The sequence below is a fragment of the Alosa alosa genome, chromosome 3 (genome assembly GCF_017589495.1).
Source record: "Alosa alosa isolate M-15738 ecotype Scorff River chromosome 3, AALO_Geno_1.1, whole genome shotgun sequence".
NCBI lineage: Eukaryota > Metazoa > Chordata > Actinopteri > Clupeiformes > Clupeidae > Alosa > Alosa alosa.
In genome coordinates, this window is record NC_063191.1 from 33,526,400 (window position 1) to 33,553,736 (window position 27,337).

A 27,337-nucleotide genomic window follows, 5' to 3' on the forward strand; every position below is an offset into this window, starting at 1 on the left:
AGATTATTCAATGTCCTTTAGTACTATCAATACTAAACTGTGCTAAAAATGTGGCTATGTCTACCAACCAGGTCATAAGTGGTATTCAGGATCAAGAATACACTGTCACTGATGTTGTTGAGGGAAAAGAGTACTTCTTCAGGGTAACTGCCTGCAACAAGTGTGGCCCTGGAGAGCCAGCTTACATTGATGAACCAATCAATGTCTCTTCACCAGCAAGTAAGTTTAGAATAAGCAGTAATAGCAATCGTAAAGTCAGCCTCAGACCTATATCAGTATGTTATTTCATGAAGCATGAGAATGAATTAGGTAATTAAAGGCTAATTTGATTTGTAGCTACTCCCGATGCTCCTGAGAACCTCAAGTGGAGGGACAAGTCTGCTTCAAGCATCTTCCTGACCTGGGAGCCGCCGAAGTACGATGGAGGCTCTGCCATCAAAGGTTACATGGTTGATAAATGCCAGCGTGGCACTGACAAGTGGGAGCCATGCAGTGAAACCATCCCTGAGATGAAGTAAGTGTAACACCATGTCTCATATTAATATATTATCACATCGCCAGAACAGAGAGAGGAATATATTTTGATCTTATTAACTCATTGAATGCCGCGCTGTTTTTCGGAAGCTTTGGCCCAAAGTGCCAGCAATCTTGATCATTGTTGACGATTTTTGTAGAGCCACAGCGTATTCTATGTTATAGCTATGGACACATAATATGGCTTGTTTGAAAGGTGAGACTTTAAGCTCTCAGTGGGTACAAACCGTTTATTTCTACATGCCTCTGTTCCTAAGAAATCCCAAGCTAAGCAGTGGCTAGTTTTCATCAAAATCCCTGTTTTATTTCTAGAAATGGAGATGTAGCGTCTTTGATGAAATATGAAGTGTTGCCTGTAAAGTTTCCGGGAAGTGACCTAGCGAGACCTGGCGAGACTGCCACCTAGTGATAAACCCACGAAAATTGCCTGGTTTTGACCTGACGTGCATGTGTCACTGATTCAACCCAAAGCGGCAACCATCAAAAGCAGAGTTTTAAGATTAAATGTCCAGATAAAATGTCCAGATTGTGCGTTTTCATGAGTTTTATATATATTTCATTTCCATTCATTACAGAGTTCCCAAAATCACATATAAGGTGTGTTAGAGTGTCTAGTTTTGTAATTAAAAAAAAAGGTAAAAACTTAATATTAAGTTTTTGGCACTCAACGCATGGGAAGGAAAAACGTAATATTACGTTTTTGGCACTCAATGAGTTAAAGACACCCTTAACAAGATTTGCTCTCGGGGTCCCCCTACAGTTGAGAAGCGCAATAATAAACAAACTAAATATGCATCTTTTGCAACAACGTTACAACGTACACAAAAATACAGTAGAAAGTTGCCAGGTCAGTAATCGCCTACAAAGGGCCGCTCAGACAATGGCAGAAGTGGTATGAGGTTATGTGCCATCAAAATGATTGGAGACGTTATATTAAGGTAAAAAAAAACTGTTAAGGGTGCTTTACCAAGATATTATTATTATTATTATTATTATTATTATTATTATTATTATTGCTGTTGTTGTTATTTTGTTGCTGTTGTTCATTCATTTTTAAATCTTCCTCAGGTTTAAAGTGACTGGACTAATTGAGGGCCAGTGGTATGCATACCGCGTGAGAGCCTTGAACAAACTGGGTTCTGGCAAACCATCCAGGCCTACTGATGAAATTTTGGCAGTAGATCCCAAAGGTAAACAACATATTTGTAGATTCATCACCTGGACGTTGTTTAATGTAGATTCCTGAGTCTTACAAAAAACGTGGTTTTATTTTTATGCAGAGGCCCCAGAGATTATCCTGGATGCTAAGCTTCTTACTGGCCTGACTGTCAAGGCTGGAACAAAGATTGACCTGCCCGCTGATATTACTGGAAAACCAGAGCCAAAGGTCAAATGGAGCAAGGCTGACCAGGTCTTGAAGGCTAATGACAATGTCACCATTGATACCAAACCAGGCCACTCTGTGGTGTCCATTGCCAAAACCAAAAGGGAAGACACAGCTACTTACATTATTGAAGCTGTCAACAGCAGTGGACGTGCAACTGCAACCGTTGATGTTAACATTCTAGGTTTGAGACTGTTTGATTTTTACAAACAAAAAAAAACTATTCTAAATGCCTCTGTGGCTTCAAATGCCAACAAATACTGTGGTAATGGTTCAAATAAATTGAATATTTACTTTTTTCAGACAAGCCTGGGCCCCCTGCTGCCTTTGATATTTCTGAGATCACAAACCATTCTTGCTTCCTGGCCTGGAATCCACCTCGTGACGATGGTGGCTCTAAGGTGACCAATTATATTGTGGAGAGACGAGCACAAGAAAGTGAGATCTGGCACAAGCTCTCCTCCACTGTTAAACAGACCACATACAAGGCAACCGACCTGGTTGCTTTTAAGAATTACATTTTCAGAGTCTTCGCTGAGAATCAGTTCGGTGTTGGCCCTGCAGCTGAGCACGCTCCAATTACTGCCAGATACTCCTTTGGTACGTATCACCAAAATGTACAACTGATTTAATCTTAAATCATAACAGTTAGTATCCCAGGTAATGGAGTTTTGTCTTTTTCTTTCAGATACCCCTGGTGCTCCCTACAAGTTAGAGCCTTCCGATATTACAAAGGATGCTGTAACTCTGACATGGTACGAGCCTGATGAGGATGGCGGTAGCCCCATTACTGGATACTGGGTGGAGAGGTTTGAGCCAGATGCTGACAAATGGATCAGATGCAACAAGCTTCCCATCAGGGATACCACATTCAGGTACAGTTTTTACATCTCTGCACTATAGTCATCTTTACAAATATCTTTTCAAAATCTTTCTTTGTTTGGTATTACAGATGATTAATGGAACATTTTGTTTATACCCAAAACAGAGTGAAGGGGTTGCCTACAAGAAAGAAGTATAAGTTCCGTGTCTTGGCTGAAAATCTTGCTGGACCTGGCAAACCAAGCAAAGAGACAGACCAGATCCTCATTAAGGATCCAATTGGTAACATATCAGTACCTTTTCAAATTTGCCCAGCATGGATGGCATTTGTGAATATATTAATAAATATACTTTATAAATAAATAATAACACTTTTGCATGTTCTAGCCAATGCATAATGTCATACAGATTGGACAACTGGATTCCTGGGGTTGGGTTTTCTGACTACATAATGTAAAATTATTTAATAATACATTTATCCTGCCTTCTCATAATCTACTTTTTTACTGTTATTGTCCTTCAGATCCTCCCTGGGCTCCAGGTAAACCCACCATTAGAGACGTTGCCAAGACATCTGCTTTCCTTCAGTGGACCAAACCCGAGCACGATGGTGGTGCCAAAATTGAGTCCTACATCATTGAGCTCCTCAAGAGCGGAACCGATGAGTGGGTCCGTGTTGCTGATGGCATTGTCAGCCTGGAGCATTTCCTGAAGGGTCTGATGGAGAAGCAGGAGTACTCCTTCCGTATCAGAGCTGTGAATGCAGCAGGAGAAAGTGAACCCAGTGAACCAAGTGATCCTGTGCTGTGCAAGGAGAGACTAAGTGAGTGGCATAGACCATTATTTTTGATACATTATGTTTGATACATTTATATAAATGAACTTATGGGATGTGTTAGTTCTATCCTATATGCTATACCATATGCACTTAAACCTATTTTTAAACTATTAAAGTATTATAATATAAGTATCTTATATTATAGTTGAATTTAAATGTACTGACTGTTATTTTGTGTAGATCCTCCATCACCTCCAAGATGGCTTCAGGTGGTGAATGTGACCAGGAACAGTGCTGAGCTGAAATGGACGCCCCCTGAGAGGGACGGTGGTTCACCCATCATCAACTACATTGTGGAAAAGAGAGACGTCAGGCGCAAAGGCTGGCAAGCAGTGGACACCACTGTCAAGGAGTGCAAGTACACAGTCACTCCTCTGAACGACGGTGCCCTCTACGTGTTCCGCGTCGCTGCTGAGAACTCAGTTGGGCCCAGCGCATACTGTGAACTTGCAGACTCCGTTCTGGCCAAGGATACATTTAGTAAGACGTTATTCAGGTTTTTATCACAAGTTACACTTCATATCTGTGTTTATGTTTCATTCTTACATGTTCTGCTTTTGCTGTTACAGCTACTCCTGGACCCCCATATGCTTTGGCTGTTACTGACATTTCCAAGCGTTATGTTGACTTAGTATGGGAAGCCCCACAGAATGATGGTGGAAGACCAATAACCAGGTAAATATGATGAGGTTTCATTTTCATAGTTTATGTGAAATTGTTTGCCGTTATGTAAATGTAAAAAATGTAAATGTAAATCAGGTTTCTAGGCCAAGTATACTTGCGTATACAAGGAATTTGGTCTCTGCATTTATCCTATCTGTGAATTAGTGAGACACACAGAGCACACAGTGAACACACAGGGAGGTGAGGCACACAATGAGCACACAGTAAAATGAAGCACACACTCACCCGGAGCAGTGAGCCGCCTTGCTACAGCAACACTCGGGAAGCAGTGAGGGGTTAGGTGCCTTGCTCAAGGGCACTTCAGCCATGGATGTGGGCATGGGGGAGCAGTGTTGAGCCACTTTCCCCACCCACATTTTTTCTTCTGATCGGGGATTGAACAGGCAACCCTTAGGTTACAAGCCCCAAAGCCCTAACCAGTTGGCCACGGCTGCCCCTATATATCCCCTTATATAGGGATGTGTGTATTTAATGTTCACTCAATATATTGTCGCCATTTACTTACTATTCTAGATATCAGATTGAGAAAAAAGAGAAACTCGGCACTCGCTGGATGAAGTCTGGAAAGACATCTGGCCCTGACTGCAAGTACAGAGTAACTGATGTGATTGAGGGAACTGAGGTTCAATTCCAAGTCTGTGCTGAGAATGAGGCTGGTGTTGGCCACCCAAGTGAACCCACTGAGATCCTCACCATTGAGGACCCAACAGGTTTGTCAAGTGTAATATTCTGTGTTTATATTTCACATGAACAATATGTAAATGTACTGATATCATAAGAATAATGGGTTCGTGACCAGCCATTAATGTCTATTTGAGAGACATGTTAATAAATTAATTATTTTTCTTCCCAAGGCCCACCATCTCCTCCTCAGGAACTGCAAATCACCGAAGCCGCAAGAGACCACATCTCTTTCGCCTGGAAACCTCCAGAGAGGCATGGAGGATGCCCAGTCTCTGGCTATCACATTGAGCTCTGTGAGGCCGGAACTGAGAAATGGATGAGAGTGAACTCCCGTCAGGTCAAGGAGCTGAAGTTCACCGCAGGACCAGAGGAGGGCATTGTTCCTGAGAAGGCATACATCGTGAGAGTGCGCGCTGTGAACTCCGTCGGTGTCAGCGAGCCCTCTGATATTTCTGATAAAATCTACGCCAAAGACGCTGACTGTAAGTGTACTTTTATTATTACCATTAAGTATAAACATTAATTATTTTCTTGGGATACTGCTATAAATGTCATATCATAAAAACAGTTTAATCTCCAGTCCTTATTTTGAGCACAGTAAAAAAGGATTTCTTTGTCTCTCTCCTACAGGCAACCCAACAATGGAGTTGGCAAGTCAGGACATGGTTGTTGTGGAGGGCGAGAAGATGCATATTCCAATTAAATTCAAAGCTGTGCCATCGCCTAAAGTGATCTGGCACAAAGATGGCAGTGAAATGAAGGCTGATGAGAGGATCAGTTTCAGGACTGAATACACAGCCTGTCACCTGGAGATTCCCAGCTGCCTTCATGCAGATGCTGGGCAGTACAAGGTCACCCTGGAGAATAGCCTTGGCACCACAAGCGGAACAATCAGTGTTAAAGTCATTGGTAGGAATTGAATTCCAAATTCTTTATTTCAGTGTCAGATTATCATATCAGTGCTGTGTACAATTTATTTATGTCAATTCCTCTCTGAATAGGTCTTCCTGGACCATGCAAGGAGATTGTGGCCAGTGAAATCACTAAGAACACCTGCAAGATATCCTGGGATCCTCCAAACTATGATGGAGGCAGCCCCATTCTTCACTACGTTCTACAGCGCAGAGAGGCAGGAAGGAGAACCTATACTAATGTCATGTCCGGCGAAAACAAAGTCAGCTGGCCCGTTAAGGATTTGATCCCCCATGGAGAGTACTATTTCCGTGTCAAGGCAGTAAACAAGATTGGTGGAGGAGAGTACCTTGAGCTCAAAAACCCTGTGATTGCTGAGGATCAGAAGCGTGAGTAAAAACTAAAATACTTGCATTAACATGAATAGCCTTTCTGCCAAATATGATTGATAAATCTAACTCAATTTTATATTAAATATTTTACAGAGCGTCCAGATCCACCTCTTGATGTTGAGACCCACAATCCAACTGCTCACGCTGTTACCCTGACCTGGAAGCCGCCCATGTATGATGGTGGCTGCAAGATCATGGGTTACATTCTGGAGAGGATGATGAAGGGTGAAGAGAAGTTTGAGAGATGCAATGACTTCCTGGTGCCAGTGCTGTCCTACACAGTGAAAGGTCTGAAGGAAGGAAAGCAGTACCAGTTCCGTGTGATGGCTGAGAATGCTGCTGGAATCAGCGACCCATCACGCAGCACTCCAATGGTGAAAGCATCTGACTCTGTCGGTATGTGTAAAACATCAGTATTATTATTATTATTATTAGTAGTAGTAGTAGTAGTACTGTAGTATTATCTTATATATATGATTGCCAAACACACAGAAAAATCTATACTATTTCCAAAATACACATAGTATGCTGTTAGCATAATGTAAACACATAAATTAAAATACTGTATGATTTCAGACACCACTCTAAGGATGCCAAAGACACTAAACAGATTAATTTGTACCATTTCCAAGATACACATTGTAAGCTGAACATGGTTATCTTGGGTTACTGTTATGTGATGCAACATCACTTTTGCTTTAGTGGCCTTGTTTAATTAAAATATAATTACACATACTATTGTAAAATGAGGTAGTGATAGGTTTAAATTGTCATTGCATCAACTTTTCCCTTACATTTTACTGCACTTTTGGAAAAAATGAATCACCCCGTGTTTGTTTTTGTTATTCATAGAATCACCAAAGGTCTTCCTCAGTGGAAGTCTCCAATCTGGCCTGCAGGTCAAGAGAGGCTATGAGATCAGACTGGATGCCTGCATCTCTGGTGCCCCATACCCAACAATCACCTGGATGAGGAATGATCTGGTCCTTAGGCCCGAGACCCCGCAGGAGCGCCCAGAGAAGCCAGTTGTCAAGAAGAAGAAGGAAAAGGAGGAAGCCAAGGAAGCAAAAGAGGCTAAGGAAGATGCCCCTGTAGCCAAGGAGGGTGAAGAGAAGAAGGAGCCGGAGGCCAAGGACAAGGAAGCTGCAGAGGCTAAAGAAAAACCAGCTGCCGAGGCCAAAGAGAAGGAACCCGGTGAGGCAAAGGCCGAAGAGGCCAAGAAAGAAGAGAAGGCCCCAGAGGAGGAAGTCAAGGAGCCTGAGGAGCCAGACCACCTACCCCTCCAGCAGCGTCTCACGATCAACAGCTCCAGGAAGGGTGAATCTTTCATCATCATCAAAGACTCCGTCAGATCAGACTATGGAGTGTTCTCCATCAGAGTGGAGAATGATCATGGAATTTGCACTGCAACCTGCGAAGTCAATGTCCTTGGTAAGACATGATTTATTCTATTTCATTTGAATTTATTTTGTTGTTGCATATTATTATTTCTTAGTTATTAAATTATTATGCATAACTGCTATTTGAAAATACATTTTTCATTTTGTGATTGACAGACACCCCTGGGCCTCCTGTTAACGTAAGATATGAGGAGGTCAGAAAGAACTCTGTCATCTGCAAGTGGGACCCACCTCTTGATGATGGTGGCAGTGAAATCCTGAACTACACGCTGGAGAAGAAAGACAACTCCAAGGTTGAAATTGGATGGACAACTGTCACAACAACCTTGAGAGGATGCAGATACCCAGTACCAAAACTGCTTGAAGGCAAAGAGTACATCTTCCGTGTCATTGCTGAAAACAAGTTTGGACCTGGAATCCCAGCAATCTCCAAACCTATGGTCGCAAAGAATCCTTTCGGTAATAAATAATAAAACTATACAGCTTGCAAGGAGATTTCGGTTACCATAGAAATACATCAACAAACTGTATACTGCACATAACACACTCTTGTTAATCTGCACATGCGTTTGACAATTATAGATCCACCAGAGACTCCTGAGAAGCCAGAAATCGATGACATCACAGCTCACAGTATGCTTGTCTCTTGGGAACCACCCAATGATAATGGCAGCCCCATCCAGGGATACTGGTTGGAGAAGAGAGAAATCAACAGCACCCACTGGACACGTGTCAATCGCAACATGATTCCTGACGCCGAGTTGAATGTTGAAGGCCTTTTGGAGGGTCTGACATACATTTTCAGAGTTGCTGCTGAGAATCAGGCTGGACCCGGAAAGTTCAGTCCCCCATCAGAGCCCAGAACAGCACAAGCTCCGATATGTAAGTCAACATCAGCAGCACAGACGTAAGTAGACATATTTACTCACTTAGGAATAGTGTATTGAGTGATGTTTTTTTCCCCCTCTCTTAAAGTGCCTCCTGGTCCACCAATTCCAAGAGTCGTGGATACAACTGACCACTCCATTGAAGTGGAGTGGGATCCACCTCTGGATAACGGAGGAGGAGAAATCCAAGGCTACCATGTTGACAAGTTGATAGCTGGTACAAAGGACTGGTCCCGTAACACAGAGAGGCCATGGAAACAGCGTACCTTCACTGTGTTTGGTGTGAGAGAGGGTGGTAAATACATTATCCGTGTGATTGCAATAAATTCAGCCGGAGAGGGAGCACCTGGTATGACAGCGGGTGTCATTGTGAGAAATCCTGCAGGTAACTTATCTCTGAACTGAAATCAGTTGTCAATATAGTAACATATGCAGTATAGTAAAAAAAATTCAAAAGCATTGGATTTTAACCATGTTATTTGGATATTAACCATGATATTTGTTTGTCTCCACAGAGGTTCCAGTTTGTGAGCTGGACCTCTCTATTAAGAATGGCGTCATCATTAGAGCTGGTGAGACACTGAGGCTGCCTTGCCATGTTCTTGGAAAACCACAACCAAGCATTAAATGGCTAAAAGAGGACAAGGACCCTGACAAGGAACGGGTGGAAATTGAAGATGTCGGTCGTGATAGCACTCTTATTATTAAGAATGTACAGAGAGGTGACTGTGGTAAATACCAGATCACCGCTGCCAATCCTAGTGGAATTAAGTCAGCATCAACCAGAGTTGAGGTTATGGGTGAGTACCTTGCTACTGTACTCAGACAAGCTTGTTTTGGCAAGCTTGCTTTGACCTCTCTATGTGTGTGTGTGTGCGTGTGTGTGTGCGTGCGTGCGTGTGTGTGTGTATCACAGACTAAACTGAATATATGGGCAAATGAAAAATATTTATGTATTTATTTATTTATTATATCTTTTTGCTTTACAATTTAACAGATGTTCCTGGGCCTGTAACTGATCTGAAGCCTGTTGTTGTGACGAGGAAGTTGATGATGTTGAACTGGGGTGATCCTGATGATGACGGTGGTAGTGATGTCATTAGCTTCATTATTGAAAGAAAGGAACCTAAGGCACGTACTTGGAAACAGCCTATGGAGACACCTTCATCCAAATGTGAAATTGTGGGCATTGTGGAAGGACAGGAATACATATTCCGTGTTGTGGCAAAGAATAAATATGGTTGTGGTCCTCCAGTTGATCTTGGTCCTATTCGTGCAGTGGATCCTCTGTGTAAGTAAAATTATTTTAACTTTTTCATATGGTATTATCACATTCAAATCTGATTTGTCATGTTTACTGTCAGTTAATTAAATTGATTCATCTTGGAATTCTGTTTACTTTCAAGCTCCACCATCGTCTCCTGAGAAGTTCCACTATTCTGAAAGGACAAAGTCGTCCCTTAGCCTTACGTGGAAGCCACCTCGTAATGATGGTGGCAGCCCAATTAGTGGCTACATCATTGAGAAGAAGAGACAAGATGAACAGAACTTTGTGCCTGTCAATAAGGAGCTCTGCACAAATCTGTTCATGACTGTGGAAGACCTTACAGAGATGTTCATGTATGAATTCCGTGCCAAAGCAGTCAATGCTTTGGGAACTAGCGAGCCATCTATCACAATGACAGTTGTCATTCAAGATGATGAAGGTATTTATTGTTTTATTCAATGTGTAACAGATGTTTGTTGTATTCATTAATGCTGACTATACTGTGTTTTGTGGATGAGACTAATTTCATGTTTTATATTTCTTTCCAGTCGCCCCAAGCTTGACCATGTTGAAACACTTCAAGGCTGACACAATCACTATCAGGAAGGGACAACCAGTTGAGATTCCTGCTCAAGTGACAGGCCTTCCACTACCAAAGATTGAATGGTTTAAGGATGACGTCTTGATTCCTGAACCACCTCCCGATGAGACTGTTGTGATTGAAACAGTGGAAGTGAACAGACAGACAGAAAATACAAAACTGATCCTTCCTGCTATTGCAAGGAAAGATAAGGGCTATTATACAGTCTCGGCAAATAATCGCCTTGGAACTGTCACTCATAGTGTCCTGATTCAAGTTCTTGGTATGTCTTTTAATATCATCTACAATACATTTAACTAACCTTTGAAGGCACTGTGCTAAAATGCTTTTGGTTTGGCTTTGCTTTTTCTTCTCCAGATCGCCCTACGCCACCAAGAAATCTCATCATTTCAAACATCAAGGCAGAATCCTGCCACCTCACTTGGGATCCCCCACTGGATAATGGAGGAAGTGAGCTCACAAATTACATTGTTGAGAAGAAGCAGATCCGTGAAATTGAGGAGGAAGAAACTGAAACTGAATCTGGAGAGCCTGCTCCTAAGCCTGACTGGGTGAAGGTCACGAGCACCATTGTTGAGAGGAAATATGGGGTCAGTATAACAACAATCAGGGCACTATTGTAAAGCATTATGTTTTCCTATGTGTTTTTTCATCTGAATCAGCGCTAATCATGCCTTTGTGTCTTCCGTAGGTGTGGGAGTTGGAAACCGATGGTACTTACCAGTTCAGAGTCAGGGCTGAGAACAAGTATGGAATCAGTGAGGCATGTGAGTCAAAGGAGGTGATGATCAAGGATCCTTTTGGCCTTCCTGGTCCACCACAGAACCTCAAGATTGCCGAACATTCCAAGACCCACATGCTGGTGACATGGGAACCACCCAGAGAAAGTGGTGGCTCAGTCATCACTGGTTACTGGCTTGAGAAGAGAGAGAAGGGATCATCTTACTGGTCCCGCGTGAACAAAATCCCTATCTCAAAGAGGGGTACCAAGGGCTGGGAGTCCCTGGTTACCCGTCTCATTGAGGGCAATGAGTATGAGTTCCGCTGCATGGCCTGCAATGCTGCTGGAATTGGACCACCCAGTGCAATTTCTGAATCTGCTTTCGCTGACGAGCCAATCAGTAAGTTACTTTGTAACATTACATTCTGCAAAAGGTATTTAAGTATCTAATGTCTAGGAAATGCAATTTACATTTTAATTCATTCATATAATTTGCTAGATCAAGTTATTAGTCTACAATATGATATGAATCTGTGAAATGAAGAATTACCAAATAATGCAAATAATTCTAACTCATCTGAATTCTGAAACACTTTCTTTGTTATAGCTGTTCCTGGCCAGCCAGCTGCACCAGAAGTTGCCGACAAAACCAAGCGCAGTGTCACCCTTTCGTGGGTTCCACCAGCAAAAGATGGCGGAAGCCCCATTAAAGGTTACATCATTGAAATTCAGGATGAGGGTTCTTCCAGCTGGCTCCGTATCAATGATGAAGAGACTCTCCATCCAACCACGGAATTCAATGTACCAAATCTCAGAGAGCTGAAGAGGTACAAGTTCAGAATTGTTGCCGTGAACGACATTGGAGAATCATTGCCAAGTCCCCAAACTGCTGATATTCTTCTTGAGGATGTTCAAGGTACGATTTGTATTACTACTTGTAGCATGTAATATGCAGAATATGCACTTCAAACATTATTTTAAGAAGTAGGACTTGAAAATGTGAAGATTTTGTTTACTTCACTCACACAGTGGGACCAAAGATCTGGGTGGATGTTAATGCACATGACATGTTGTCCATCCGTGCTGGATCTGTGATCAAAATCCCTGCAAGAATCACAGGTCGCCCAGTACCAAAGGTTACATGGGAGTTTATTGGACCTGCTAAGACTGTAAAGAAGGATCGCCTTCATACAGTGCCTGTTGAAGCCCAGGTATGGTGGTTGGGTTTCTTTCTAGAACTGTTTCTTTTATTTACTGAGCTGTTTATGTTTTCACTCCCTGTTGTATGTATGCATACATGTGCATGTAAGATAAATTTTGAGTTAAAATGACTTTATCTCCTTGTAGGTTGAATCCACTGACACTACTTCTGTGGTCACAATTCCCGTGAGTTTGAGGAGCCATTCTGGCAGATACACGATCACTGCTAAGAACAAGTCTGGACAGAAGCACATCAATGTTATGGTGAATGTGCTTGGTGAGTAATGTTAATGTATTCTGCCATAGAGCATACTGTAGTTATCACATAGCAGTGACATTCAATGTCATGTGTTTTTTTTTTACTTTTACACAGCAGTGACACTCAATATTATGTTTTCAGATGTGCCTGGGCCTCCAAAGGAGCTGAGAGTAACAGACATCACTAGAGCCACAATGAGACTCATCTGGAAGCTGCCTGACAATGACGGTGGGGAGAGAATCAAGAGCTACTTCCTTGAGAAGAAGGCCATCACAGGAAAGGCTTGGACTGTAGTCAATCAGGCCTGTGCCAGCCAAGCCTTTGTTGTAGCTAACCTTGTTGAAGGAAATGACTACCTCTTCCGCTGCCGCGCTGAAAATCGTCTCGGCATGGGACCATATACAGAGACCACTGAGCCTGCCAAGGCCAGAGATCCGATTTGTAAGTGCCATCATTAACATATAAATACAACATTGCATGTTTATGTAATTAGAATGCTGCTTTATTTACCACTGGCCATATTTTTTTCTTTTAAGATCCTCCCGATCCTCCAACAAAGGTGAAGATCAATCTTGTCACCAAGGACACTGTGACCTTGACCTGGATGCCCCCCAAGAACAATGGAGGTTCTCCAGTGAAGCACTACATTATTGAGCGCCTGAGCTGGGACACCACCGGCCCACAGAAAGAGACCTGGAAACAGTGCAACAAGCGTGAGGTGGAAGAGACCATGTTCATTGTTGAGGAGCTTAAAGAGGGTGGAGAGTATGAATTCCGTGTCAAGGCTGTGAATGAGGCTGGTCCTAGCAGACCATCTGCCACAGCAGGACCAATCGTGATCAAAGACCAAACATGTATGTTGACTGTAGGATTTTTTTTGTTACATACTACATCCTGTACTTTCAGTATACGAACAGGCCACTTCGCTTTGCAATGAGTCATCATTCATTATTGTTGTTTGTTATTTCAGGTGCTCCAACTATTGAACTCAAGGAGGCCATGGAGGGCGCTGAGGGTTATGATGTCAACATCGTAGCTAGAATTCAGGGCTGTCCATTCCCCTCTCTTGTGTGGCAGAAGGCTTCTCTGGATAAGCCAGAGGAAAAGGCTGTTGTGCAGTACGGTCAACACGTCAACAAAATTGTCACTAATGATAAATGCACCCTGCTGATTCAGCAGACTAAGAGAGACGACAGTGCTCTTTACACACTCACTGCCAGCAACAGCCTTGGCAAGGCATCCAAGGACATCAAACTCACTATCCTGGGTAATTAATAGTTTAAACATTTAACACTTTACCAACATAATCATTGTACAACTGCACAAAAGTAATTTCATATGTGTAACAATACCATGCTTTTCTAATCACAACCTTAGGCCGACCTGGACCACCCGTTGGACCAATCAAGTTTGGAGAAATCTTTGCTGAGAGGATTTCAATGACCTGGCAGCCGCCCACAGATGATGGTGGCTCAAAGATCACAAACTATGTTGTTGAGAAGCGTGAGGACAACAGGAAGACATATGTGCATGTCTCCAGTGATCCCAAAGAATGCGCTTACACAGTGCAGAGACTCACAGAGGGTCACGAATACGAGTTCCGTGTTATGGCTCAGAACAAATACGGAGTTGGACCACCACTCTTCAGTGAACCTGAGAAAGCAAGAAATCTTTTCAGTACGTAGCATTGTTTTAAATCCATTTTTCTTTTTTTCCTTCTCTTTGAATTTCGTGTTGGAATTGGTCTAACAAATGTTTCATTTAATTTACGTTTCTCTTAAAAGCTGTTCCTGGCCAATGTGAGAAGCCCACTGTCTTAGATGTAACCCTTGAGTCAATGACAGTCGAGTGGGACGAGCCAGAATACGATGGCGGCTCCCCAATCACAGGCTACTGGCTGGAACGCAAGGAGACAACAGGCAAGCGCTGGACCAAAGTCAACCGTGACCCTCTTAGAGTTATGCCTCTTGGAATGGAACACATTGTCACTGGACTCTTGGAGGGGGCTATTTACCAGTTCCGTGTCACTGCCATCAATGCTGCTGGACCTGGACTTCCAAGCGTTCCATCAGATCCAGTTCTGTCAAGAGACCCCATTGGTATGTCATTCACTGACCATCTATTTTTTATACTTTTGGTGTTGTGGAATTCATTTATGATATATGTCTTGTATTTTGATTAAATATCAATGATATACAATGTTTGTTTTCAGCTCCCCCTGGACCACCAACACCCAAGGTTACAGACTGCACAAAATCAACAGTTGATCTTGAATGGATTCCACCAATTGTAGATGGTGGTTCTAAGATCACAGGATACTTTGTTGAGTACAAAGAGGAGGGGCAAGAGGAATGGGAGAAGGTAAGGCTATCTGCTATCTGCATTTGCTTCACCACAACAGGTTACTGTAAAACTGCTGGGGTGTGCAACAACAGGCTAATGCACTGTCCTATTCTCTTTCTCAGGCTAAAGACAAGGAGATCAGAGGTACCAAGTTCGTTGTTCCTGGACTGAAGGAACTCGGACTTTACAGATTCAGGGTCAGAGCAGTGAATGCTGCTGGTGTTGGCGAACCTGGTGATGTCTCTGAAGTAATTGAAGTCAAGGACAGAACAGGCAAGAATGGGCAATTGCTTCACATGTGTTTATGGTATGCATTCTGTCGCCCACATACCCTCTAACTAAAATGTTATTTTACTTTTGCTATCCAGTTGCCCCTGAGGTGGATCTGGATGCATCTGTGAAGGAGAAGATTGTTGTCCATGCTGGAGGGGTTATCCGTATCATAGCCTATGTATCAGGCAAACCCGCCCCAGAGATCACCTGGAGCAGGGATGATGCACCTGTGCCCAAAGAAGCTGTTGTGGAGACCACTGTCATCAGCTCAGCTTTGGTGATCAAGGGATGCAGAAGGCACCATCAAGGCATTTACACTCTAACTGCCAAAAATGAGGGAGGAGAGAGAAAGAAGGCAGTCATTGTTGAGGTCTTGGGTAAGTATTTCAATATTGTAAAATTGTAGCATGGATATGTACTTCACCGAAGCTATGAAAAATGCATTATGGGAGAAATTAAAAAAAAATCTTCCCCTTAGATGTCCCTGGCCCTGTGGGTGAGCCCTTCTCTGGTGAGAATCTCACAACTGACTCCTGTAAATTGACCTGGTACACACCTGAAGATGATGGAGGCTCAGCAATCACCAACTACATCATTGAGAAGAGAGAGTCAGACCGCAGAGGCTGGACTTCAGTGTCATACACTGTCACCAGAAACAATGCTGTGGTACAGGGTCTGATCGATGGAAAGGGATACTTCTTTAGAATTGCAGCTGAAAATATCATTGGAAGAGGTCCCTTTATTGACACACCAAAACAAGTTATGATCAAGGATCCAATTTGTAAGTTGCAGAGTTAGGATTTTACTTTTCTTTTACCATTTATTTAATTTTGTTATTCAATTTTGCATGTGTTATTCATATATCATTTACACTTACTATGGCTAAGCCGCTAAGGCAACATATATCTCATGTGATTTTATTAATGATTCACAGCTGTCCCAGAACGTCCAGAAGATCTGCACATTACAGCTGTCAAGAAAGACCGCATCAGCGTGGCCTGGAGACCACCCAAGTATGATGGTGGCTCAGAAATCACAGGTTACGTGCTTGAGGCTCGTCTGATTGGAAAGGACAACTTCACCCGCATCACAGAGGATAAGCTCATGGAAAGGATGTTCACATATGAGGGTCTTAAAGATGGCTCCTCTTATGAATTCCGTGTCAGTGCTGTGAATGCTGTTGGCCAAGGCAAGCCCTCTTTCAGCACAAAACCAGTAACTTGCAAAGATGAGCTTGGTAAGTATTTTTGATTGGATAAAACAGACATTCTTGTATTTTGACAATGTAATACAATTATATGATTGTATAATTTTCTTTTTTTCTTCACCAGAACCACCATCACTTGACTTTGACTTCCGTGAGAAAATAACTGTGCGTGTTGGAGAGCCCTGCCTCATCCAAAGCCGCTACAAAGGAAAGCCAGAGCCTACAATTAAATGGATGAAGGAAGAAGAGGAGCTTAAGGCAGATGAAGACCTCATAGTCTCACATACCAGCAAGTCCCTGTGCATCAACATTGCCAAGGCCAAGCGTGAGCACAGTGGAAAATACACAGTCATTCTGGAGAACAGCATTGGTTCATGCAAGGGAATCTGTACTCTGGTAGTTGTTGGTAAGTTGGTCAAGGTCAATTGGCTTACTGCTCTTTAGTTAATTCTGACAATGTATTAATGCCTTCTGTGAATATAGTTTATAATTAGTGTTGTGATTTCTCCAGATCGCCCACAACCACCACAGGGTCCTGTCACCTTTAACGAAATCTGCAGGGGTCACATGGTCATTTCTTGGAGACCCCCACTGGATGATGGCGGATGTGCAATCTCCAACTACATTGTAGAGAAGAGAGACTCCAACAGAGACCTCTGGATGCCTGTCTCAGAGTCCTGCACCAGAACAGAATGCAAAGTTCCTAAACTGATTGAAGGACGTGACTACATTATCAGAATCTGTGCTCAGAACATCCATGGCATTAGTGACCCATTGCTGACGGCTGAGACAAAAGCAAGGGACGTGTTCAGTAAGTGTCCTTCGATGATATTACCATATACTCCAAGCCACTGTTTCCTTGTAAATTCACTCTGATGTAATAACATTTGTTTTTTTCCCATTAACAGGGGTACCTGACCCACCCTCACAGCCAGTGGTGAAGGAGGTTTATAAAGACACTGCTCTCATCACCTGGGAACCACCAACTGTTGATGGAGGCAAGCCTGTCACCAACTACATTGTGGAGAGGAAAGAGACAATGGGCAAAAGATGGGCACAGTGTGGAAAGGAACGGATCTTCCCCAAAACTGAGCACTGGGTTCAAGAGCTCCTGCCTGGCTGTGAATATGAGTTCCGCGTCATGGCTGAGAATGTTGTTGGTGTGGGTGACCCGAGTGTTCCAACAAAGCCCATCTTTGCCAAGGATCCCATTGGTGTGTGATACTTTTTGTCTACATATTCATCTCCAATACAGTACAACAGCATTGATAGAAACTCTTAACACTATGTTTTTTGTTACAGTTATTCCAAGCCCACCTGTTCATTTGGAGGCTATTGATCATACCAAGGACTCAGTCACTATTGCCTGGAAGCAACCACTTGACTGTGGAAGAGGCAAGATCTTTGGATATCTTCTTGAGTATCAGAAAGCTGGAGAGGAAGAGTGGCTTCAGGTCAATCAAACTCCTGATTCCTGCCAGGAGACAAATTTCAAAATCATCAATCTCGAGGATGGCTCGCTGTACAGGTTCAGAGTGAAAGCTGTAAACGCTGCTGGTGAATCTGATCCTGCCACTCTCAAGGAGCCTGTGAGAGCAGTGGACAGACTTGGTATTTGATATACTTTTTTATTATATTATATTATATTGTTTGAGTGTGCATCAGTATACTGTACATGTCTGTGTAGTTACATCTATTTTCTCTAATGTTTCACATCTTTTCATCTTTTTTGTTAACAGAGCCACCAGAACTTATCCTGGATGCTAATATGACAAGAGAGGTGAAAGCCATGGCAGGAACTCACATTGTACTGAAAGCTTCAGTCAAAGGAATACCCTTCCCCACAGTCACATGGAAGAAGAATGAGAAAGAAGTGCCTCCAAGAGCTGAAATGACCACTGCTGGATCACAAACCAAGTTGGAGATGCGTTTCTGTAATCGCAATGACTGTGGCGATTACACACTGACTGTGGAGAATCCTGCTGGATCCAAGACAGCCACATGCACAGTGCTTGTCCTTGGTAAGTGATCTTTCTAAAGCATCCCCATTTGCATTTAGTTTGTGGAGAAAAAAAAGTTTACATGAGGTGATGTTCTATTTCTATCATTTCAGACAAACCTGGTCCCATTCAGCACCTGAGGGTATCTGATGTCAGGTGTGACTCAGCTCAACTCTCTTGGAAAGACCCAGAGGATAATGGTGGAGCACGCATCACTAATTTTGTGGTGGAGAAAAAGGATGCAGCATCAGCACAGTGGGTGCCAGTGTGCTCAACCTCGAAGAAGCGCAGTATGATGCTAAAGCACCTCATGGAAGGCACTTCCTACCTGTTCCGTGTTGCTGCTGAAAATCAGTTTGGCAGAAGTGAATTTATTGAGACAACCAAAGCTGTCAAAGCCATGAATCCTTTATGTAAGTACACAATTTGAATGAAATTTGGTCCTATAGTATATGTTTGGAATTTGTATGTGTTGATATTGAACTGATGTACTTGAACTTGAACTTTGTTTTTTGCAGTCCCACCTGGACCACCAAAAGACTTGCATCATGTTGATGTAGACAAAACAGAGGTCTGGCTTAAATGGAACTGGCCAGATCGCACAGGAGGAAGTGATATCACTGGATTCTTGGTTGAGTACCAAGAGGAGGGAGAGAGAGACTGGATTGTCTTTAAAACAGTCAGTATTCCTGAGTGCCATGTGGTAGGGCTTGAGGAAGGCAAGACCTACAGGTTCCGTGTTAAGACTGAGAATGCTATTGGTCTTAGCCGGCCAGATACCACATTGCCTGTTCTGTGTCAGGAAAAACTTGGTAAGTTGTATTTTTCAATTAATTAATAACTATTCAGTTACTCTTTCTTACAGCTATTTAATTACCATCTTCTGTGTTTTCCTCTCTTTTACAGTGCCTCCTATTGTTGAGGTTGATGTGAAACTTATTGAAGGAATAATTGTCAAAGCTGGAAGCACAATTAGGATGCCTGCCATTATGAGAGGCATACCTATTCCTACTGCAAAATGGGTCGTTGATGACACAGAGATTGTGAGCGAAGGAAATGTCAAAGTTGACACAGACAATTTCTCCACTAATCTCACCATATCAGAGTGTACAAGAAATCACACTGGAATTTATCTCCTCACAGTCTCAAATGCTGCTGGAAGTAAGACTGTTGCTTTGAACATTACTGTTCTTGACGTCCCAGATGCACCAGTTGGCCCTGTCAATCTCCTTGAGGTCACTCCTGAGTACATGCTTATTGACTGGCGTCCTCCTAAGGATGATGGTGGAAGCCCTGTCACAAACTACATTGTTGAGAAGAGAGAATCCAAGAAGGAAACCTGGGGTGGAGTGAGCTCTGGCAGCACCAGCACCAAATTGAAGATTAGTCGTCTCCAGAAGGGGGTTGAGTATATTGTGCGTATTCGTGCAGAAAACAAGATTGGCATTGGTGCTGCACTTGAAAGTGCACCTACTGTTGCTCAGCACTCGTTTGAAGCACCTGGTCGTCCTGGTAAACCAACTGTGTCTGACCTATCTGAAGATTATTTGACTCTTGGTTGGACCATGCCCTTGTATGATGGTGGTAGTCCAATCACTGGATATCTTATTGAGCGTAGACATGTTGGAGGCAAATGGATTAGGGTGAATAAGAAACCCTGCAAGGATCTTAGGTACAAGGTACTTGGACTATATGAGGGAACTAGCTATGAGTTCAGAGTCTTTGCAGAAAATATTACTGGCTACAGTGGACCTTCTCCAACCTCAGATCCTGCTACACCCTGCCGACCAATCACTGTGCCTGGACCTCCAGTCAATCCCAAAGTGAAAGACTACAGTAAGACACATGCTGACCTGGTCTGGATAAAACCTACTAAGGATGGAGGCAGCCCTATCTTGGGATACGTTGTGGAGATGCAGAAGGCCGGTGGTGAATGGGAGAGATGTAAAAAAGATGACCTGATTAAACTATGTGCCTTCCAGGCCACAGGCCTTGAAGAGGGTGTTGAGTACAGGTTCCGTGTCAGAGCAGTAAACATGATTGGAGATGGTGAAACCAGAGAAGTTCCAGAATCTATCATTGCTCAGGATATCTTGATCCCTCCAGAGATTGAGATGGATGCAACATGCCGCACACGTGTAACTGTAAGGGTTGGACATAACATTAACATCCAAGGCTATATTAGGGCAAGACCTGACCCAGAAATTACATGGTCCAAGGGTGACAAGATTCTGGAAAAAGACAAGCGCACCACAATCACAACTAACCTCCCAGTTGTTCACTTCCACATCAAAGAGGCCCAGAGAGCAGATCATGGTCAATATGTTCTCAAAGCTGTCAATGACAGTGGTGAGGCAGCAGCAACCGTTACTGTAAATGTCTTAGACAGACCTGGACACTGTAAGAATCTGATGATAACATATGTGTCCAGGCATTCTTGCATGATATCCTGGGAAAATCCTGAGGACAATGGTGGTACCGAAATCACTCATTACATTGTTGAGTTGCGTGAACCCAGTGTGAGAGCATGGTCTGTGATTTCATCTGAGTGCACAAACTGCATGATCAAGGCCAAACTATTGGAAGGCCATGAATACTTCTTCCGTGTCTCTGCAGCAAACAAATGTGGCCCTGGGCCAACAATAGAGACAAAGGTACCAATCCTTGCCATTGACCGCATTGAGAAGCCTGGCGAGCCAGAGAAATTCCATGTCACTGACCTGACTAAGAATTCAGTCTCCCTTAGATGGCGAAGACCAGACTATGATGGAGGATGTCAAAATCTATTCTACAATTTGGAGAGAAAAGCCAAAGATGCTGAAGAATGGGAGGAACTGAACCCTGAACTACTCAAAGACACATTCTTCACTGATGAGAAATGTGTTGAGAACCAAGTGTACGTTTTCAGGGTTCAAACTGTAAATGATGGAGGAGAAAGTAACTGGGTAAAGACCGGTGAGATTATTGTCAAAGATGACATCCAGAAACCAGTCATTGACCTGAAGTTTACTGGCACCACAGTGGTAAAGGCTGGTGATTCTGTCAGACTGGAAGCTGGTATCAGAGGCAAACCAATACCAGAGGTTACATGGGTCAAAGATAAATGCACCGCTGACAATCCCAGGCTTTCTATTGAAAATGGCCCTGATTACTCTAAATTCCTCATGACCAAATCTAAGCGTGGGGATACTGGTAAATATATAATTACAGCCACAAATCCTGCTGGAAGCTTCACAGCCTATGGTAACATTACCGTTTTGGACGTACCAGGCCCTGTGAGGGATTTGAAGATTACTGGTCTTGCATCTGACAAGTGTAGAGTTGTTTGGGATCCACCAGCAGATGATGGTGGTTGTGAGGTTGACACCTACATCCTGGAGAAGTGTGAGACTAGAAGAATGGTTTGGTCCACTTATTCAGCCTCTGTGGTCACCAACTACTGCAATGTCACTCGTCTCGTGGAAGGAAATGAGTACATCTTCAGGGTCAGGGCTGAAAACAAAATGGGGACAGGTCCTCCCATTGAAAGCAAGGCCATTACTGTCAAAACTCAGTTTAACAGACCTGGACCACCAGAAGTTCCAGAGATCACTAAGATTGGCAAAGAGGAAATGACAGTCGTATGGGCTCCTCCAGAGAATGATGGAGGAAAGTCTATCACTGGATACATCCTGGAAAGGAAAGAGAAACGTGCTGTCCGATGGGTGCCAGTTACAAAGAGTGCAATTTCAGAAAGACGCATGAAGGTCACAAACTTGATCCCCAACCATGAATATCAATTCCGTGTGAAGGCTGAAAATGAGGTCGGTTTGGGAGAGCCCAGCAAGCCCACAAGACCTGTTGCTGCCAAAGATCCAATTGGTGTGTATCTCTCCCTCTGTCTCTGTTTCTGTCCCTCACTCTCTTTTGTTAACAATAGTGTTAATATTCTAGGTCTATATTAATGTGTCTGTGCCTTTTCCAGAACCTCCTGGTCCTCCCAGCAGCTTGAAAGTGGCTGACAGCACAAAGACATGCATTACACTTGGCTGGGCCAAGCCTGTATATGATGGCGGTGCTCCAATCCTGGGATATCTTGTGGAAATGAAGGAAAAGCTTGAAGGCGAACCTGAAGAACCAGAAGAAGAAGTAGAAGAAGAAGCTGAACCTGAACCCGAAAAGCCTGCAGCTGAACCTGAAACAGTAGAAGGTGAAAAGGCCGAGGGTGAATTGATAGAAGGTGAAAAGCCTGAAGAAGTTGTTCCGGTTAAAAAGGCAAAGGCTCCAGAGTCACCCTGGAAGAAGTGTAGCACTGGCGGAGCTCTAGTTCTCACAGAATTCACCATTCTCAATCTGGATGAGAGGAAGCAATATCAGTTCCGTGTCTCAGCTCAAAACCAGGTGGGCTGGGGTCGCCCCGCAAGACTGAAAGAGGCAGTGTCACCTAAGGAAGTTCTTGGTAAGTCCTTGAGTTACATTAGATACATTATATAATTACATGTATGAATTATTATTATTATTATTAGTAGTAGTAGTAGTATTATTAATAATAAATTGTTTATTTTGTCAACTTACAAATTAAACACTTACAGAGGCCCCAGAGATTGATTTGGATGCAAGTCTCAGGAAGGGACTTTCTGTCAGAGCTGGCTGCCCTATTAGACTGTTTGCAACAATCAGAGGAAGACCAGCTCCTAAAGTTACATGGAAACGCATCGGTGAAGATAATGTTATTCGCAAGGGACATGTGGATCAAGTTGATACAATGTCCTTCCTTGTCATCCCTGAAAGTACCCGTGAGGATTCAGGAAAATACTCCCTGACTCTGTCAAACTCCTGTGGGGAGAAGGCCATATTTGTGCGTGTGAAAGTGTTAGGTAAGCAAATCGTACAGTAGCATTACAGTTGAATAACTTATATTTGAATAAAGCATGTGATTAATTGTATGCATTTGTGTATTAATTACCTTTTTAAAAAAATAACAGACACTCCTGGACCAGTTGGTGGACTGGAAGTAACTGATGTCACAAAGACATCATGCCAGCTTGCTTGGCTACCTCCTGAAAATGATGGTGGTAGTACTATATTGAATTATATGGTCGAGAAGCGTGAGGTTGATAGGAAGACTTGGACAAACTGCACCAATGAAATAAAGAAGACAAGCTTCAAGATCACAAATCTTACACCAGGACTTGACTACTACTTCCGAGTCATGGCAGTAAATAAGTATGGCATTGGTGTACCTAAAGATTCTCCCAAGGCATACCTGGCAACTGATGCTATGAGTAAGTAAATGTCCTCTGAATGAAGTGAACTACAAGTATTTACTGGGTGAAAATTCACATATGACTATTTTTCTATTTACTCAAACAGGTGAACCTGATCCTCCCAAGAAGATGGATGTTTTGGATATTACAAAGAACAGTGCAACCCTGGGATGGTTGAGACCACTGAGAGATGGTGGAGCCAAGATTAACGGCTACATTGTTGACTACCAAGAGGATGGTGAGCCTGAGGATAAATGGACACCATATTCAGTTGTAAAAGATTTAACCATTGTTGTTGTTGGACTGAAAGAAAATACAAAGTACAGATTCAGAGTGGCTGCAAGGAATGCAATCGGATGCAGTCTTGCCAGAGAGGCCGAGGGAATCTTTGAGGTCAAGGAACAGCTAAGTATGCTACTATTTTATGCCACTATTTCTTTCTCTTGTGTACCCCACATGTATTTCTATTTGTTATTGTTTTTGCCTATTTACGTGTATATGTTATGTTTCTTTCAGTGGCACCAAGGCTAATAGTGCCAGATGTAGTCACTGTGAAGGCTGGAACCAAGCTGAAAATTGAGGCACTTGTGGCCGGTAAACCTTCACCTTCCACTAAATGGAAGATTGGCAATGAAGATGTGGTAACCTCAGATCGTACGTCTGTGCAAAGAACTCCAAATTCCACCACCCTCTTGGTCAAAGACGTTAGCAGGAGGGACAGTGGTTACTACAGTCTTGCTGTTTCAAATAGTGTCTCAAAGATCAACCAGATCATAAAAGTCATTGTTATGGGTGAGTTCACATTGTTCTCTAATAATTTACAACCAAATTTGATACATGGGAAGAGGTGGTTGGTAGAAAAATTAAAATTTGATCTTTCGTTAATTCCCTGTGTTACAGACATTCCTGGTCCACCTGAAGCTCCTCTTGAAATTGTCGAAGTGGATACTGACTCTTGCACTTTGGCATGGAATCAACCACAAGAGGATGGTGGAAGCAGTATAACCAACTATATTGTGGAGAAATGTGATGTAAGCAGAGGTGACTGGGTCATAGCTGCTTCCTCTTGCACCCAGACCGGCTACAAAGTTGGAAAGCTCACACAAGGACAAGAATATGGTTTCCGTGTGCGTGCAGAGAACCGCTTTGGCATTTCAGAGCCTATTTATTCTCAGAAGATGATTGCAAGACATCCTTTCGGTGTGTTTTTATCCATTTCAATATGCTGTCAGAACTCATTTTCATACCTTTTTCTCTTCATTTCAGCATCTTGTGCAGATATACTATTATTGACATAATTAAATATTTGATTTCAGATACTCCTAGTGAGCCAAGAAATGTCACTCTCAAGAAGATTAACAAAGACTTTGTGATCCTCACCTGGGAAATACCAGCATTTGATGGTGGCAGCCCTCTGACTGGATACTGTATTGAACGTAAAGAGAGAAACAGTATACTCTGGACTAGGGCTAATGAGATTTTAGTTCGTTCGACAGAATACACTTGCTTTGGTCTAATTGAAGGTCTTGAGTATACCTTCAGGGTGTCTGCCATGAACAAGGCAGGTCAGGGTAAACTTAGCAAGCAGACCGATTTCATCACAGCAAGGACTGCAGTTGGTGAGTAAAATCATTTTGATTTTGATAAATACTTTTTGTATACTCATCCTTCTAAAATGATTGTTAGTGATATAACAATTATTAATCCCCCACAGATCCACCTGGCAAACCAGAGGCCATTGATGTGACCAAGGGTTCTGTAGCTCTTGTTTGGAACCGTCCAGAAAATGATGGAGGCAGTAAGCTCATTGGATATTATGTTGAATCGCAGAAGGTACCTGAGGAGAAGTGGGTGCGCCACAATGCCAACTGTCAGAATGTGCCAAAGGAGAACTTCGTTGTTACTGGACTTGAGGAAGGCGCTCAATACAAATTCAGAATAATTGCAAAGACAGCAATAAATCAGAGTTTGCCCTCAGAGGAAACAGACGCCATTCCTGTTATAGCAGAACATGGTAAGCATTTCTTATTTATTACAGCTGACTTGTGCATTCATTTATCACCTTGGGAGTTAAATAAGGATTGTCATTCTTTTTTAATTTTAGTTCCACCAAGAGTTGAGATTGGCATTGAGATGAAAAACCTGATCATAGTGAAGGCTGGAGCAAATGTGTCACTTGAAGCTGAGGTCTATGGAAAACCATTCCCGAAGGTTTCATGGAAGCATAATGGCGAACCCTTGAAGCTGACTGAAGGAATGAAAGTGAAACAGGACAGACACCTGTTTTCTCTGGAACTTTTCGCTGTAGCCAGAAAGGAAACAGGAGAGTATACTATTGTTGCTGAAAATTCAAGTGGATCCAAATCTGGCAACATTAGGCTGAAGGTTCTTGGTAAGTGAACTAAATGTGTGAATTGGATCAGTCTTAAACCAAGTAAAAATTGTATTATTCAATATGTTTGCTTTTGCTCATTAATTTTAACTAAACACAATGTTTTCTGTAGACAAACCTGGACCTCCAGCATCAGTGAAGGTCAGCCACATCTTTGCAGACCGTGTCAAACTTAGATGGGAACAACCTATAGCTGATGGTGGCTCTGAAATAACCAACTACATTGTAGACAAACGTGAGACAAGCAGAGCCAACTGGGCTCAGGTCACATCCAATATCAATGGGCAGATCACAACCTGTTCAGTGGAGAAACTGATTGAGGGTCATGAGTATGAGTTCCGTATCAGTGCTGAAAACAAGTATGGTGTTGGGGATCCCATTGTCACTGACAGTGTAATTGCAAAGAATCCGTTTGGTAAGATTTCTTGTTTTCCATTTTTTTTCACACCTCAAATTATTTTGTTATTCCAGATGTACTCAACAAATATTTTGTCTTATATATTCAGGTGTTCCTGGACCTTCTGAACCACCAATCATCACAAACATCATGTGCAATCAGATGACTGTGACATGGAAGGCACCTAAAGATGATGGGCGTGCACCTATCCTTGGATACATTGTTGAAAAACGTGAAAGTCAAGAGGTCAATTGGGCTAAAGTCAATCGTAAACCGGTGATAGACAGAACCATCAAGGCACCCGGCCTCTCAGAGGGAACGGAGTATGAGTTTAGAGTTACTGCCCTCAACAAAGCAGGCCTTGGAAAACCGAGTGATCCATCCAATTCCGCATTTGCATTGGATCCTTTGTGTAAGTAATGCAGTGATTATTATGAATGGTCAGTCTCAGGGCCAAATGCCTCACAAATGCAGGACTAAAATGTATATAATTTCTCCAATAGATCCCCCTGGACCCCCTGCTTTCCCCAAGGTTGTTGATTCCACACATAGCAGCATCAGCCTTTCCTGGACAAAGCCAGCTTATGATGGTGGATGTGAGATCTTTGGCTACCAGGTGGAAGTCAAGAGAGCAGACGCTGAGGACTGGATGAGGTGCAATGTTCCAAAGGATCTCCAGGCCACAAAGTTTGTGGTGACCGGTCTCATGGATAACACAGAATACCAGTTCCGTGTGCTTGCAGTGAATAAGATTGGATTTGGCGATCCCAGCGAAGTTCCTGGAAATCATATGCCCAAAGACATCTTAAGTATGTGTGATACTTTGTGACATTTTAAACATAAAGAAATATAGACAATGTTTTGCTAATTCAATATTATGTTATTTACTTGTAC

The 27,337-nt window shown here is 42.8% G+C and overlaps 1 protein-coding gene across 1 annotated transcript in view; it reads left to right on the forward strand.

Moving 5' to 3' along the window:
- Positions 1-27,337, forward strand: part of LOC125291891 (titin-like) — a 143,335-nt gene that overhangs the window by 96,742 nt on the left and 19,256 nt on the right. Inside the window, exons 114-171 of the mRNA XM_048238856.1 lie at positions 72-219; positions 337-514; positions 1,603-1,724; positions 1,815-2,102; positions 2,222-2,518; positions 2,607-2,793; positions 2,907-3,022; positions 3,264-3,563; positions 3,759-4,058; positions 4,148-4,253; positions 4,776-4,972; positions 5,117-5,428; positions 5,577-5,855; positions 5,948-6,247; positions 6,344-6,646; positions 7,103-7,681; positions 7,807-8,109; positions 8,233-8,532; positions 8,626-8,922; positions 9,053-9,337; positions 9,535-9,828; positions 9,944-10,243; positions 10,353-10,667; positions 10,763-10,995; positions 11,097-11,526; positions 11,734-12,042; positions 12,156-12,337; positions 12,474-12,603; positions 12,727-13,026; positions 13,122-13,439; positions 13,556-13,852; positions 13,963-14,262; positions 14,370-14,684; positions 14,798-14,946; positions 15,051-15,201; positions 15,297-15,578; positions 15,680-15,982; positions 16,136-16,438; positions 16,533-16,814; positions 16,920-17,219; positions 17,317-17,622; positions 17,711-18,019; positions 18,148-18,429; positions 18,522-18,821; positions 18,927-19,220; positions 19,315-22,269; positions 22,373-22,846; positions 22,980-23,264; positions 23,373-23,672; positions 23,761-24,063; positions 24,171-24,446; positions 24,555-24,854; positions 24,971-25,273; positions 25,369-25,668; positions 25,759-26,046; positions 26,159-26,461; positions 26,553-26,855; positions 26,947-27,252. Of these exons, the coding sequence (XP_048094813.1) occupies positions 72-219; positions 337-514; positions 1,603-1,724; positions 1,815-2,102; positions 2,222-2,518; positions 2,607-2,793; positions 2,907-3,022; positions 3,264-3,563; positions 3,759-4,058; positions 4,148-4,253; positions 4,776-4,972; positions 5,117-5,428; positions 5,577-5,855; positions 5,948-6,247; positions 6,344-6,646; positions 7,103-7,681; positions 7,807-8,109; positions 8,233-8,532; positions 8,626-8,922; positions 9,053-9,337; positions 9,535-9,828; positions 9,944-10,243; positions 10,353-10,667; positions 10,763-10,995; positions 11,097-11,526; positions 11,734-12,042; positions 12,156-12,337; positions 12,474-12,603; positions 12,727-13,026; positions 13,122-13,439; positions 13,556-13,852; positions 13,963-14,262; positions 14,370-14,684; positions 14,798-14,946; positions 15,051-15,201; positions 15,297-15,578; positions 15,680-15,982; positions 16,136-16,438; positions 16,533-16,814; positions 16,920-17,219; positions 17,317-17,622; positions 17,711-18,019; positions 18,148-18,429; positions 18,522-18,821; positions 18,927-19,220; positions 19,315-22,269; positions 22,373-22,846; positions 22,980-23,264; positions 23,373-23,672; positions 23,761-24,063; positions 24,171-24,446; positions 24,555-24,854; positions 24,971-25,273; positions 25,369-25,668; positions 25,759-26,046; positions 26,159-26,461; positions 26,553-26,855; positions 26,947-27,252 (18,877 nt within the window). The remainder of the gene's footprint in view (positions 1-71; positions 220-336; positions 515-1,602; positions 1,725-1,814; positions 2,103-2,221; positions 2,519-2,606; positions 2,794-2,906; positions 3,023-3,263; positions 3,564-3,758; positions 4,059-4,147; positions 4,254-4,775; positions 4,973-5,116; positions 5,429-5,576; positions 5,856-5,947; positions 6,248-6,343; positions 6,647-7,102; positions 7,682-7,806; positions 8,110-8,232; positions 8,533-8,625; positions 8,923-9,052; positions 9,338-9,534; positions 9,829-9,943; positions 10,244-10,352; positions 10,668-10,762; positions 10,996-11,096; positions 11,527-11,733; positions 12,043-12,155; positions 12,338-12,473; positions 12,604-12,726; positions 13,027-13,121; positions 13,440-13,555; positions 13,853-13,962; positions 14,263-14,369; positions 14,685-14,797; positions 14,947-15,050; positions 15,202-15,296; positions 15,579-15,679; positions 15,983-16,135; positions 16,439-16,532; positions 16,815-16,919; positions 17,220-17,316; positions 17,623-17,710; positions 18,020-18,147; positions 18,430-18,521; positions 18,822-18,926; positions 19,221-19,314; positions 22,270-22,372; positions 22,847-22,979; positions 23,265-23,372; positions 23,673-23,760; positions 24,064-24,170; positions 24,447-24,554; positions 24,855-24,970; positions 25,274-25,368; positions 25,669-25,758; positions 26,047-26,158; positions 26,462-26,552; positions 26,856-26,946; positions 27,253-27,337) is intronic.